This window comes from Mchenga conophoros, linkage group LG23 (assembly GCF_057382185.1).
Source record: "Mchenga conophoros isolate Kocher_MC1m ecotype Shallow Benthic linkage group LG23, M_conophoros_male_GT1.1, whole genome shotgun sequence".
Lineage (NCBI taxonomy): Eukaryota > Metazoa > Chordata > Actinopteri > Cichliformes > Cichlidae > Mchenga > Mchenga conophoros.
Genome location: NC_140547.1, coordinates 38,923,029 through 38,936,417, shown reverse-complemented (window position 1 = coordinate 38,936,417; position 13,389 = coordinate 38,923,029). Strand labels below are relative to the sequence as shown.

Here is a 13,389-nt window from a genome sequence, read left to right as displayed (position 1 = left end):
CACTAATTAAAAAAAAAAAAATCCTCCATGATAAAATATTTTAAAAAAATAAATACATATTTTTTTACGTGGTTCTCTTGTGCATGAACCATAGCACTATTTTCCCGACAAATGCTCTAATTTTCACACGCTAAGACATCATCGCATATTCAGTAATACATATTGACACATGGGTGTCAGTTTTCGCTCATAGATTATTCAAAAAGTGACTGCGAAGCATAACTTTTTCCAATCCTGTCAAACCACGCGACTCTTTATGCACCCAACCTTTATTTTTATGACGTCTTCACAGTCAGACTTGCAGAGTTGCTGCATTTTATCAAATAAAGTTGTTAAACTGCTTGAAGCCCAATCAAGCAAAATGAAAGCATTTCAACTGACGTGGCAGGGGCATCATAATGTGGGCGTGGTTTATCTTTGTCAACATCCTGATGACATAACTAGTTTCTCCAAAATGGCGACGGCGGATGAGAGAGAAGGTTGGTGTTTTGTTTGTTAGAAATTACCGTTGTGCGATCACAATTCGCATTTAAATTCGTTTATTTTTTCCTCCATGAGCAATAATCGAAAAGGTACAAGGGCTTTATCGTGGCTCATACGTGCTTTTTGGTCTCCGGTAGCAGAACCTTCGCGTCCAGGCTGGAAGCCATTTGACGCTAGCCAGCTAATGTTAGCTTCCAAACTCATTTACATAGAATAAGCACCCTCGGAGCCTGTGGAGGCTGGAGTGCTTTTGCAGTTAGGAGGACTTGAAGATTAAGCTTTGTTAATAGGACCACACAGGGTGCAAACAGTTCCTGAGCTGTTAGAAAATACACCCCGAATGTAAGCGAGGTGTAGCATATGCACATTGTAGCCCTTTAACTTTGTATTTCACTCCAATTTCATAGCGGGCCAGGACGACCCAGAGAGCGAAGATGAGGTTTATGAGGTTGTGGACCTGACTGAGTATGCCCGGAGGCACCAGTGGTGGAGTAGAGTGTTTGGGAACAATTCCGGCCCCATTGCTGAGAAGTACTCCGTGGCCACTCAGCTCATGATGGGAGGAGTGACTGGATGGTAAGGACTCAGGGTCTGTGTTCTCACTGGGACATATGTGGATCCAATTGGTGTTTAACACAGTAGCAAATGTTGGGCTATTTTGAACTTGGGACATTAATATGCAGAGAAATAATTAATGTGAGAACACACCGCTTACTTGTAGAGCTGCCATTGCTAAACCAATAAAATGATTCAGTGTATACATTAAAGGAAACTCTGTATGCCTTTACTTCCAAACAATATGTACTTATGCTGTTAGAGTGGCAGGTACTGTGTAGATTCTTAATCGTCTTTGCCATAGTTTTCTAGAGCTTGGAAATAAGAAGGCAAATGGTGGAAAGAGCTGGGTATTTGACCCCACATGAGGTCTCATAGTGGTTTCACCCTTCATTGTACTGACCTGTGCCTTTTTTTTTACACTTTGGCTGGAGTCGGATGTCGTTGATCCACAATTGATAACTCGTGTGATCGATAGTGGGGCAACGACCTTAATGTCCACCTCCAAAGGGGACAACAGCTCTGGGGTTTAATGGAGCGTTCCAGATTAAGCCGGAAGTTGGGATTTCCAAGTTCCTAGTTGGCATTTTCACCTGGGACGCCCCCTGAACTCAGAGCAGCCGCACCAAACCCGAGTTAACAATCCAAGATGGAAGCACCGAACTGAAGAGTAATAAAACTTTTAATCTGTGCTGCCCCGTTGTGTAATCGTGTATCTGTTTTGTTTTCCCCCCCCCCACGCTGGGATGCACCATCTTGAATTCAGGTTCCTGGAACGCACCATAAACACCCGGGACTCTCCACAGTTTGTTTTTCGAACTTGATGAGTGGTGAAACATTATAACAAGCCTTAAGAAGTCCAGTATCCCTTTTTTCACACTGAAGAGTGGTGGGAGCCACAAGCCAATGTGCTCCCAAGAGCTGGGTTGTCAAGTTAGATCATGTGGATCATGAACAATGAGATTCATGGATGTAGTGAAGGAGGACATGCAGAAGGTTAGTGTGACAAACGAGGATGCTTGGGATAGGCTGAGATGGAGAGAGTTGATCCGCTGTGGCAGAAGAAGAATTGCGGTTAAAGATTCATAATGAGATAATGAGGTCGTTGTATAAGCAGTGCCTGTGAGCCAAAAGTTCCAGCCTCCAACTACTAGTTTAAGCCCACTGGTGACAGCAGACATCCCGAATAATAATAACAATAATAATAATGGTCATCTGTGAGAACAGGAGCCCCGGCCGCCTTTCTGTTTACATGGGGTAGCCAGTCAAAAGTAGCTCGATTTAAATGAAGGGTGAAAAGCTTAAATAGGCAATAGATGAACTGCAAAGCCTTAGTAATGATTCAGTAAAAGGACTAGATGTTGCAGTCCCTGATAATGCATTCCTTCAAATGGAGAAAGTATTGAGGGATGGCTACTATGAGGAAAAGACACATAATGACTGTTTTCAAGTATGACTCAGGCCCAGGGAAAACTGACATAATTGATTCCCCTTTAAATATTTTAAAGGAAGTAACCCACCCTTTCTCTTAACACTTACAGGTGTGCAGGTTATGTCTTCCAGAGAGTTGGGAAGATAGCAGCTACTGCTATTGGTGGCGGGTTCCTTCTTTTACAGGTAAGAGCACCGTAATGCTGTGATTGTTTAGGCTTAGTCGTTAAATATTTAGCAATTCTCCATCAAGAGTCATAGAGAAGTACGTGCTTTGTAAGATTAACATAACTCCATTGACAAGTGAAGACGCCAGCTGTACGACATGACACTCAGCTGGTCCCCCCTCTCCACCACAGAAAGGCGAGCATTGTGTGTCAGCTGGCACTAAATGGACACAGGCCATCTGGACACTTACAGGGTGCTTCAGCTCAGTCAGTAGCATTATTTTGTCGCTTAAAAGCATTCTTCATTTTGCAAGTAGATTAAACACCCGTAAAGTTAGACACCCAGATGACTTGATTATCAGGCTGAACACAAAATAATTTTTTAAGATGATATCAGAGGCCTACTGTGGACACATGCTTCCAGAAAGGGATTCTGTCCTTCAGAGTGCAGAGCTGAGGCAAATATGAAGAAGGACAAAGTAACGCTCATCAGTTTTGTTTTGTTGTCTGTTTCTGCAGATTGCCAATCACAGTGGCTACGTGCAGGTGGACTGGAAGAAGGTGGAGAAGGATGTGAACAAAGCAAAGAAGCATCTGAAGAAGAAGGCAAACAAAGCAGCCCCAGAAATCAACACATTCATTGAGGAGGTAAAGGTACCTGGAACAAAGCTTGCTCTTTCTTTATTTCTTGCTTGTTTTTCTGCTCAAGCTAAATGCAATCTTCCTTTAATTTGTATTATTTCAATATTGGGGGGGGCATGTATTGGGGTCCATTCCCAAGCCAGCAGTGCCCTCTAGTGTACTTGTCGAGCTACTACACCAAGTAGCTGTGACACTGCAGGCTCAAGGCAAACCAAATCAGATGTTTCGAGGTGCTGGGGTCTGTTTTGTTTGTTAGTTCTGATTTGACTTTTCCCTCGTCTCTCCTCTGCAGGCGACAGATTTCATAAAGAGGAACATCGTCCTGTCCAGCGGGTTTGTCGGCGGCTTCTTTTTGGGATTGGCCTCCTAAAGGCCGCCGCACACACTACAATCTCCATTTACTGTGAATCATCACTTTCCTTCGCTTACCTCTCTGCTCCATGTGTGTTTTGATCAAAAGTGATCATGGGGAATTATGTTGAACACTAAACCACCTGTTCTGAATCAATCCTAGCTTGCTATTATCATTCGAGTGCTCATTTCAGAGGATGTGTGTGAGGTGGTGGGTTGGTAAGAGGATCGTGGGCCGTCGGATTGTACTGTGAACAATGCTTCCAAAAGCATCAAGCTGCTACAAACAAAACTTGGAGTGTCTTTTGTGTTTGCTCGTGCAAATGAGACTGTCCCAAGTGTTTGCCAGGTGGATTCTGTGGCATATGTGGGCGCCATTGTAAATATATAGCCAAGCCCCTTTTTCAGAGCTGTAAACAGACACGCACACAAGCACATACACACAAGTAAATATTATATAAACAGTATGGAAGGCGGCAGAGTGGGAAGGTAACACCAGCCCCCAGTCTGGTGCCTAGTTGTTTTTTTAAATTATTATTAGTATAGCTGTACAGTTTGTCGGGGTCGCATGCCTTTCAAAGCATGCTGGCAAACCCAGTTATGTTGGTCACACTGACTGGGGGGGTAAAGTAAAAAGGTAATTTTCCACTCTGAACTGGAGTCCATGCTGATAAAGAACACGTCATTAGTAAGTTTAATTTGTGAAGTATTAACCCCCCCACCCCCACAGTTTGTTCCCTAATTCCCAGCTCCACAATGCCCTTAAATGAAGGTTTGAGCATCTGCTGTGCCCTAATTACCACCATCACAAGCCATATGCCCAAAGAGACACTGGTCCAGTGGTTACATAGCATAATGGAGCTGCAATTTTGACTCCTACGCCCCCGCTATTGTCGTCATGCATTTGATGGTGTGTGTAGCATTAACAAACAGCGATGCTGCTGTGTTGTGCTTCATCATGTTAATCAGCTATAGGGGAGTCCAGTTATCACACGTTGCTTATTGTGTTTTGGTTTTTTTTGCCCTTTCTACTGGTGCAATATACTGTAATGTTTTAGCTGGTTTTTTGTTTTTGCATCCAGCTGGTATTTTGTATGCTTGTGTTTGTATTTAATATGATTTTGATAACTCTTATTTTCTGGTTTTATGTCTCCTTTGAAGTAAAGTTGCCCTATGCTGTTTTAAATGATAGTAACATTAAAAAAAGGATGCTTTTCATTTAGCCTTTGTTGTTTTTAAGCAATCTCAACAGTCTGGCTTTCTGTCTTTGCAGTAGCTGGATTGATAAAATCTTAAACCTCAGATTTGACTGCATTTATCAAGTTGGTGGTTTTCACTATCACCTGGGCTCTCTGCTGTAGCCTTGCATCAAATTGTTACCTTCCTACTTCAGTAAGAGAGATGATCAGAACTGGTAATGAATGCTGCAACAATCTTATGAATTTACCATTAATATATTTATTTTAGCACTTTGTACTCTCAGTGGTTCTGTGAATGAAAGAGGCATATCAAAGCGAAATAATTTAGAGATTGAATATTCTTGGTGATTAACAGCCAACATATAGATAAATCTTTATTATTTTATAAAGCAACATTAGCAGAGTAAATCAGACATGGCAGCTAGTTAAGACCAAGCATGCAGACTGTAGCGTTATTCAGTGGTGTTATTAAGGTCCTGCTCACCATGTGCCACTTGTAGTTGTTCAAACATGAGAACTTACATAAAATCCTACTTCGCAATACACCTCCACCCCACTGCAATTGTTGATGGTGTTAAACTAAATAAGATAATTGATAAGAAATTCATTAACCTTCTAAAGGAGCCAGATTCTGCCATATCTAATTTACCTGCATGTGTAATATGTGCACTGCAGAGATGGATAATAATGATGTCCTTAGATAAAATATGGTCATTTTAAAATAATGAGGTCTCTGTTTGCTCCTACACTTAGTTTCATACATTTGTTTCACTTTAAACTCCTAAAAAACGATCACGGGTGAGCACTGAAGCCCCACCCACCTGGTGTTTAAACTTTCTGTTATAAAGAGCAGCCAAGCAGATTTAAGTTGGATTAAAGGGCAGGACAATGGCGTTGACTCCTTTAGGTCAGGGGCTACATCAAAGCCCCTGACCTAAAGTTACTTTACTAACAATAAAAGCCAAAGCTCTCAGTCACACAGAAATCTAACATCTGCTTAGTTCCGTTGTGACAATTTGCTTCCTTTTTTTTTTTTTTTAATATCACTTGTTTGGTTTTTATTTATAACTAAATGACAAAAATATACAAAGAGGTGAATGAACATGAATAAACATACAATGTATTTACAAGAAGAGCTGAGTGAGCGGACAAGAAACATTCAGATTTTATCCTCAATTTTTCATAATTACAAGCACAATCCTCCCTGTGCTGAGCTCCTGTAACGTCCCAGATCTGTAGTATGAAAAGGGGGAAAAAAATTAATATAAAAAAGCCAGAAGCCACTAGCCTGTGGTGAATTCATGTAAAGAGGCTACACTGTTTGTTTTTGCTCATAAAAGAAAAAAAAAAAAGAAAAGAATAAAAGCCATATTTGTTATTCCATAACAGGTTTTGCAAACTGATATTGCAGAATTTGCATTTCCTCTTGCTGCAAAGTCATTATTTTGTGCTCAGATGGGCATTTTGAGAAGGGCACACTCTGTCAGCAGTGATAGGGTTGTGAGGACATATCTGCTGTTGGACATCTGAAACAAAAGTAAACCAATATTATTAGCAGGTTCTTCTTTCATTAAAAAAATAAAATAAATAAAGCTCTGAGGGCAGTACCTTGACCCTGCCGCTGAACTTGGCTGATCCCAGTGCAGATGAGACCTGACTCAGGCGTCCTGCTGACAGGTCCAATCTGAAATGCCTGTAGAAGTGGCTCATTAGGCCCTGCATGAACCTTGTCACCTCCTCGATGTCAATGCTTCTCGCCGTCTCCTCCTCCTCCCTGCTCTCCAGTGAAGGGGTCCTCACACTGTTCCACAGCTCCCACGCATCTTGAGGGTTAACTGTGTAGGTGATCTGCAACGGTGGCTCAACCGGAAGAGTCCAAATCATTTTGAGATGCTGGATGCTGGACTCTATGTGGCAGTTAGTCCATAATGCCGTTAGCCACTGCAGGAAGGTCTGGTTGATTTCCAGAGGGCCAAAGCAGCAGTCAAAGGTCTGCTGAAACCAGGATTTGACCAACGAGGTGAGATTCTCAGCCCCACGGCTGCCAAAGAGCGGCAGACAGGTGAAGTCCTTCGGAAGCGAGTGAAGATATTCAGGATTGCCATTGATGCAGGTCAGCCAGCCGCTCCACACCAACTTCTGCGCCTCATCCTTCCCTGCAAACACTGGCTTTGAATGGATCTGTGACGGGAAAGAAGACAGAGTAAAGCCAGCTCATACTGTGCCTGAAAACCTTCTCCCTGCCTCTACAAACTCCTGTGCTTACCTGTACGAGGACCATCTCAGCATCATCGTCCGTCTCTCCCAGCCCCTGCACCACAGAGAAGGAAACTCTGAAGCTGGTCTGCGCTCCCTCAACCTCCACTGCCAAACCCTGCTGCTTCTCTGCAGTAATAAATGCCGAAAGCTGCCTCGAGTAGCTCCTGAGCTGGGTGTGTCTGAACTGGTAGAGCGGTGTAACGTACGATAGCTGCCACTCTGTCTTCACCAGTAAGGCCAGATCCTCTGGATTCACCTTCTCCTTTACCAGGGAAAGAGCAGAATGCAAAGGATGGCGATTCCATGTTCTGTTCTCCAGATAATTAATATATTTAGAAGAGAAACTTGCATTGACTCACAGTGATATTGTGTGACTTTGTTCTTCTGCTGGTGTTGAGCCTCCGCGCTGTCCATCCTGGGGTGTGGCCGAGCCTTGAAGCAGCGCCTAGGCAGCTGCGGTATGACTGTCTGTAGCTTTTATTTTTGCTCCTCCTCTGAGCCACAATGCTTTCGATGGGAGTCCTCACCACACTGAAAAGAAAAATTAGTCAATCAATACATGAATTTAAAAAAATAAATCAAACATAAAGCAACAATCTCCAGTTAAACTTGTGCTTTGAACTAGGAACACAAGTAAGGCTTTTGCAAAACCTGCACTTCTCATGTGCTTAAATACCCAATTTATTGGACTCATAAAACAAATTACCATTCATTTCATACACAAACACCATTTCTAAATATACTATAGACGCATTATAGCCACTGTGTCAACAACGTATTTATACTCAACAGACTGTACGGATGTGGACTTATTTTAAAGGTCAGATGCTCCCCTGTTTTAAAACAGCAGCAACATGTCAAAAAAGACCGAGGCAGAGCCAGCGGGCTAATGCTAGCATTAAAAAAAAGGCAAACTATCGTCCCGATCCTGTTTGGGCAATCCATTCATGTTTTTAGAAACCATGGAGTGACATTTAAAGTTAAACATTACACAGACTGCGCTTAACTAAACACACAAAAGCTTCAGTGCCCACTCCCTGCCACTTGTTTCATTTTGAAGGATGAAAAAAGGAGCTACGACTGCAAAACGTAAAAATTTGATTTATTCCAGTTCTTTGATGTGTAGGAGAGAAGCCGAACTGAAAAGTAGAGGTGAAAAAATCCTAAAATGACAAGTTTAACGTTGTATCAAGCCCGTGCATTTCATTAAATGCAAAACAACATTAAACCACCTAATTGCTGAATGTTGAATGGTGGTGGGGTCTCCGTTGTACGGACAACGACGGAAAATGCCGTTAAATTAACCAAAATGCGTCGTTGGACACATTGTTGCCATTTTTCCTTGCCGCAAAAGCAAATGCTTTGTAGAAAATAGCATTTGTATAGTGTAATAACGACAAAGGTAAAATTTCTACCTGTTTTGAGGTCGCTCCATGTCTCTGGCTTAGCGACAAAGGCTAAAAGTAAAACCGGAAACAAATTTGAACATCGCGCTTTCACAGGAGCCTGCGCGGTCAGACTCAGCCAATCACATCTACCCAAACAAGAAGTGGGATTTGTAGTTTTTTTCCCCCTTTCACAATTTATCGAAATCTAAAACGTTTTAATTTTTTTTACTTTATTTAATTTACACACACACATATAATTTATATATTTATATATTTTATTATTATTTTAATTGTATATTTTTTATTTTTACATTTAGCCTTTGATGGCTTATTACCGAAATACTTGCTGTGACTGATATTCTGAGGGGGAAAAAAGCAATTTTTACAGTCTTTGAGGAAAAAGCCAATTTTTTTTATTTGAATATTGATGAGAAAAATATTAGACATAACATATTTTAAATTCATATAATACATACATATATACATACATAAAACATGAAAAAATATATTCTTTGAGATTAAAAAATTTGCTGCAGTGGAAAAACTATATATATATACATTTTTTTTCATTTTGTTTTGTATTGTTTTCACGAAGCAGCCATATTGATTCAGTGAATTTGCAGTTTATGGCCTAATCTAATTATTTATTAGATAACAATCTGGAAATACATTGAAATTTAGCTCAGAATCACAATATGATCAAATAAAACCAGGAGGTGAAAAGACAGAAGAAATATTGTGACTTTATAATGTCAATTTCTGCCAAACTGGTAATTTTGCAATGTTGAAAAATATTCTGTTATTAATATTTTTAAATATATCAGCTTACTTAGTTGAAAAACCTGAATTCTTATACTTTTCCCATTTCCCATTGAGTTTCTGTTATAGGAGGAAACACTTCTAAGGCACTTTGTGTTGAAGTGACTCCTCTCCTTTTGCTGGTTATTGCTCCCTAGGGAAGAATATGGAGCTGGAAGCATGTAGCAGTCTAAGCAGTCCAAACCTTGTTTTCCCTGTTTCCCCTTGCACTAATTCAGCTGACTGATGTCCCACTTTTTCTGCGCTGAAGCATCCTCCTTCGTATCTTTTTTGGCACGTTATTCTCTACATTACACCTCTATGCCATGAGGACCGAGCAGGATTGTAATACAATGTTATACAGCTGATTTGGTCTAAATTATTGATGATAAATCTATGTCAGCCTGGAGAGAAACAAAAGGTTCTCTGAAAAGCACAGCTAGTCAAAACGGTTTAACCAGCAGGACTGAAAATAATGTGTGCCAGGTACACATGAAATTTAAAGGTGAAGGTTATTTTTCTGTCAAAGCTATTAAGTGCAGGGCTGTCTCTCTGCGTATGTAGTGATGGTTTTCAGGGAATTCATGCATGTCAGTGCAACCAGATAGTATAGTGTATAAGCGTATGTGCATTTTTCATGAACTGCCAGTTTCACATGCAACCACCATATAAAAAAATATCCCCTTCCTTGTTACTATGGAAACAGAGCTCTTGTCTTTTTGTCATGTGTGCCGTTTTCCCTTTCCTTTATCATTTTCCTATTCATCTCTCTCCTTTCATTGCATACTTTCCTTCCAGTCTCACTTTTTTCCCCGAGCTGTGTGTGTGTGTGCGTGCATCAAATGGAGGGTTGTTCAGAAGCAGACAGTATGATGACCACATCAGCAGCCAATCGGATTATCGGTAGCTGCTGGTGGGCTTAAGCCAATGGGGGAAGCTGGCAGGTGATGCTCGAGGAGAAAGGATGCAGCGGCATGGAAACCGCAGAGGGTGCCCTGTGAGAACAGCGCCCTCTAGAGGGGGGCTGGCCGTCTGAGTTCATTATTTTGCTTTAGTGAAGTACCTCACCCAAACGCTTTTATTTTTTTCTTTTCAACCCTCAGTTGTAACCACTTTCATGCAAAGGTAATTTGTAATTGGAAAACATAGCTCTGCAATATATTAAAAAAAAAAAAAAAAAAAACCACAACAAAATAAAACGGGAGAATAAATAAGAGAAAATTCGCTTTTTAACTGATTCCACAGAAGGAACCCCCTCCAAAAAAAACAAAACAAAAAAAAAAAACGACATCTCTCTCAGATATATGTTTTAAAGATAAAGTTAAATATAAAATTTCTTTACATTTCCAAGGAGCCAGACTTTAAAAATGGTCTTAAATAATAGTTCTCCAGGCTTTTTCTTTTGGACCTTGTCTGCCATTGCACTCATTTTCAGTCTAGTCCCTGTACCGGACTATTTTCACAGGAATGTCTTTTGTTTGTTGGTTTGATAAGCAGTTTGTTCCAATTTCTTCAGTTGAATGTATGAGAAATAGCACATGCCTCTTAATAATAGTGTTTTTGCAATCTGGAGGTTTCCAAAAGGCTCTTAGCTGAAAACTTGCCACATCTCAGCTGTGTCCCTGTTTTTTTGTTTGCTTTTTTGGAAACTGGACTAGTGGAGAACAAAGGAAATGGCAAAAAGGCGTCATAGACAAGCTCGTTACTATTGTACTAACTTTGCCTCATATACTTACACATGTAGTAAATGACTGCATACATTTTCCAAATGATTCAAGATTTTTGCAGTTCTCTACGTCATATAAAATCCAGTGCAAATAGGGTGAATTAAGATGGACGTCTTTAATAAACGGGATTTGATGCCTTTTTTGCATCTTTGATTTGTTTTACAATAAAAGTGAAATTGGATTTTGTCAATTATTTATTAATTTATTCCACTTTCCCCCTCATTTTCTCCTTGGAACGATGTCTATTTAGGGTATTCAAAATGGAGCAGTGGGAGACAGGCCTTTTACCATCACCTCTAGGGGGCTTCTCCGCCCGTCTTTCCACACCTGAGGAGACCTTACCTGCGTGTCTGCACCGGGGGAACCGCACCTGCAAAAACCTTACGCGAAAGTAGATAATTACGCGTTAATACTTGAACTACAGTGCTGAGGATGCCCATTTGAACTGAAAAAAGCCTTTATTTTCGCTAGTTATCTAAATTCCACAGAGGAGAATTAGAGTACACATCAGTGGCACAATCTAGCGGTCACTGTCAGATTAATGAGATAATGCAAACGCTATGCTGTCCATCAGTTTTGCTGAGAAACCTCCCGAAAGACCCATGGGAATTTGGGAAACACTGAGGACAGCAGTCACCCACGCTTAGACAGCGATTGTGAAGTATACGGTTTTAATCCCGTCGCTGGCAGCCAGGGTGTGGGGCGTGAGTCCTTAGTGGCAGATGAGATTTATGGAGAAATAAACTGTTCGAAATGATGGAGAGAAGAAGAAGGGGAAAAGGGAGGGGGGGCTGACGTAAGGTGATGAGGTTTGGACGGTCGACGCCTGCGCGGGATACACTGAATGCAACGGTTGGAGAAGAGATTAAGGAAACTGCGCCTAAATCGGACCCCACAAAACGCCATCTTGGCTCGAGCGACGCAAGGAAAAAGACGGGAATCCGGGGCCCGCTTTCCCTGGCCATTTCGGCTCCGGTCGGAACAGTTTCCCGGGCGATAGACAGGGAGGGAGGAGCCGGGCATTTCTGGAAGTCGGAGAAACAACCAGTCAAAGCCAGCCAGCCTGCATCTGATCCAGCGAAAGAACTGGAGCAGCGGCGGACGTCGGCTCGGCTGTGCTGGAAGACGACATTAATTGAACACCCTCGAGCACAGACGGCGCGTGTAGCAGCAGGAGCAGTCGTGGACATGAATGTGAAGGTCTTCCATTTGGGCTCGGGAAGCTGAAGCGTATTGTATCCCGCTCACGTTACGGTTTTTTTCCCCCCTTCCTCGCTGGGATAAGCTGTCTGTGATACCACTGGGCGTGCACAGCGCAATAACGGAGGGAGCCAACCTGTGATTTCAGCGACGACTAAGCTCACATTTAAACCCAGCTAGCAAACCGTTCTTTTTTTTTCCCCGAGAGTCTCGTTAGCTTGCGGCGAAGGGGAGCATCTTGGTGGATAAGGGGAGGTATCCGTCGGATGCTGCTGAGGGGGGACTCCTGTGCCCCGGCGACAAGCACCAGTAAAGATACAAACCTGAGGCATGCAAAGAGGGATGTTTTTCTGCACACGAGCGAGGAAATCTCCACGCCCCAGGGTCTGCTCAGTGGCTACTGTTTAGCTAGCTCGCTGGCTAGCCCTTCTACAGGAGAGTAGCTCAGGAGAAGGTGGGGCCGCGGAGTGACAGCCTTGGACGCCAGCTAATGTGGCTAGCCGGCTAAGTTGGGCACACGTTCGTTTTTCCCCGTTTATCACATTGTGCGTGTTTGTGGGGTTTAAAGAATACAAAGTGTGTGTGTGGACTGGCACAGGTGTAAGCCCGTTCAGCAAGAAATTACGTTGTCATTGATCCCTTCGGAGCCCGTGGTGTGGGTGGGATATCTTGAGGAGAGCATCCTCGTTTACCTGAATGACCATGGCGGACGACGACGTGCTGTTCGAGGATGTGTACGAGTTGTGCGAGGTGATTGGCAAGTAAGTACCTCGCGCACTGGCCTCTCATTTACCCACACAGGTACAACGCAGCTGCAGTAATTTGGCTGGGGTCTGTTTTTATATGCTGACCCGCACATTTTTAAGGTGGCAGTCCACTGAGAGAAGGGGGTGGGAGAGTTAGTCTTCTATGTGTAGAGCCATACAAGCTTGACATACAGTTTTGTTAAAGTCCTAATAGAAGTGAATAAACTAAAGTGATACTGGTCGCAGCTGTTAACAGTATGGCTGGGAATGTGCTCGGTGTTTTTGCTCTGTGCGTGCACTAATGCATTTATTCCAGCTGGCTGGGGATTGGGAATTCCTAATTGGATGATCGCCACACCTGGAATGTGAGCTCATAGACTGATTGGCCGGACACTTTAAGAATTTGTCATGTTCAGTTTTCAGTGGAAGGGGCACATTAAAAA

At 42.3% G+C, this 13,389-nt stretch overlaps 3 protein-coding genes across 17 annotated transcripts in view; 2 read left to right on the top strand and 1 right to left on the bottom strand.

Annotated features, from left to right (window-relative positions):
- Positions 1–10: 10 nt before the first annotated feature.
- On the top strand, positions 11–4,847 carry LOC146547782 (FUN14 domain-containing protein 1). 3 transcript variants are annotated; one of them, XM_085265407.1, is made up of 5 exons: positions 11–479; positions 891–1,059; positions 2,580–2,655; positions 3,156–3,284; positions 3,571–4,847. In XM_085265407.1, the coding sequence occupies exons 1-5, from the start codon at positions 257–259 to the stop codon at positions 3,646–3,648; spliced, it is 675 nt and encodes a 224-aa protein (XP_085121533.1). In that variant the 5' UTR covers positions 11–256; the 3' UTR covers positions 3,649–4,847. The 3 variants fall into 3 exon arrangements, with proteins under 3 accessions (XP_085121533.1, XP_085121532.1, XP_085121534.1); XM_085265406.1 differs by having other exon boundaries at positions 3,156–3,290; XM_085265408.1 differs by lacking the exon at positions 11–479 and adding an exon at positions 539–572 and having other exon boundaries at positions 3,156–3,290.
- A 329-nt stretch (positions 4,848–5,176) lies between these two features.
- On the bottom strand, positions 5,177–8,600 carry cenpl (centromere protein L). The gene is made up of 5 exons (XM_085265405.1): positions 8,503–8,600; positions 7,447–7,618; positions 7,095–7,349; positions 6,437–7,009; positions 5,177–6,354 (listed from the first exon to the last, which is right to left on the bottom strand). The coding sequence occupies exons 1-5, from the start codon at positions 8,520–8,522 to the stop codon at positions 6,280–6,282; spliced, it is 1,095 nt and encodes a 364-aa protein (XP_085121531.1). The 5' UTR covers positions 8,523–8,600; the 3' UTR covers positions 5,177–6,279.
- A 3,227-nt stretch (positions 8,601–11,827) lies between these two features.
- The window catches only part of LOC146547779 (peripheral plasma membrane protein CASK-like), a 53,648-nt gene continuing 52,086 nt past the window's right edge, over positions 11,828–13,389 (top strand). For 7 of the 13 annotated variants that reach the window (XM_085265818.1, XM_085265826.1, XM_085265815.1 and 4 more), the window contains exon 1: positions 11,828–12,961. In XM_085265818.1, the coding sequence (XP_085121944.1) occupies positions 12,897–12,961 (65 nt within the window). In that variant the 5' untranslated portion in view covers positions 11,828–12,896. The remainder of the gene's footprint in view (positions 12,962–13,389) is intronic. The other 6 variants (XM_085265828.1, XM_085265824.1, XM_085265820.1 and 3 more) reach the window with 1 other exon arrangement.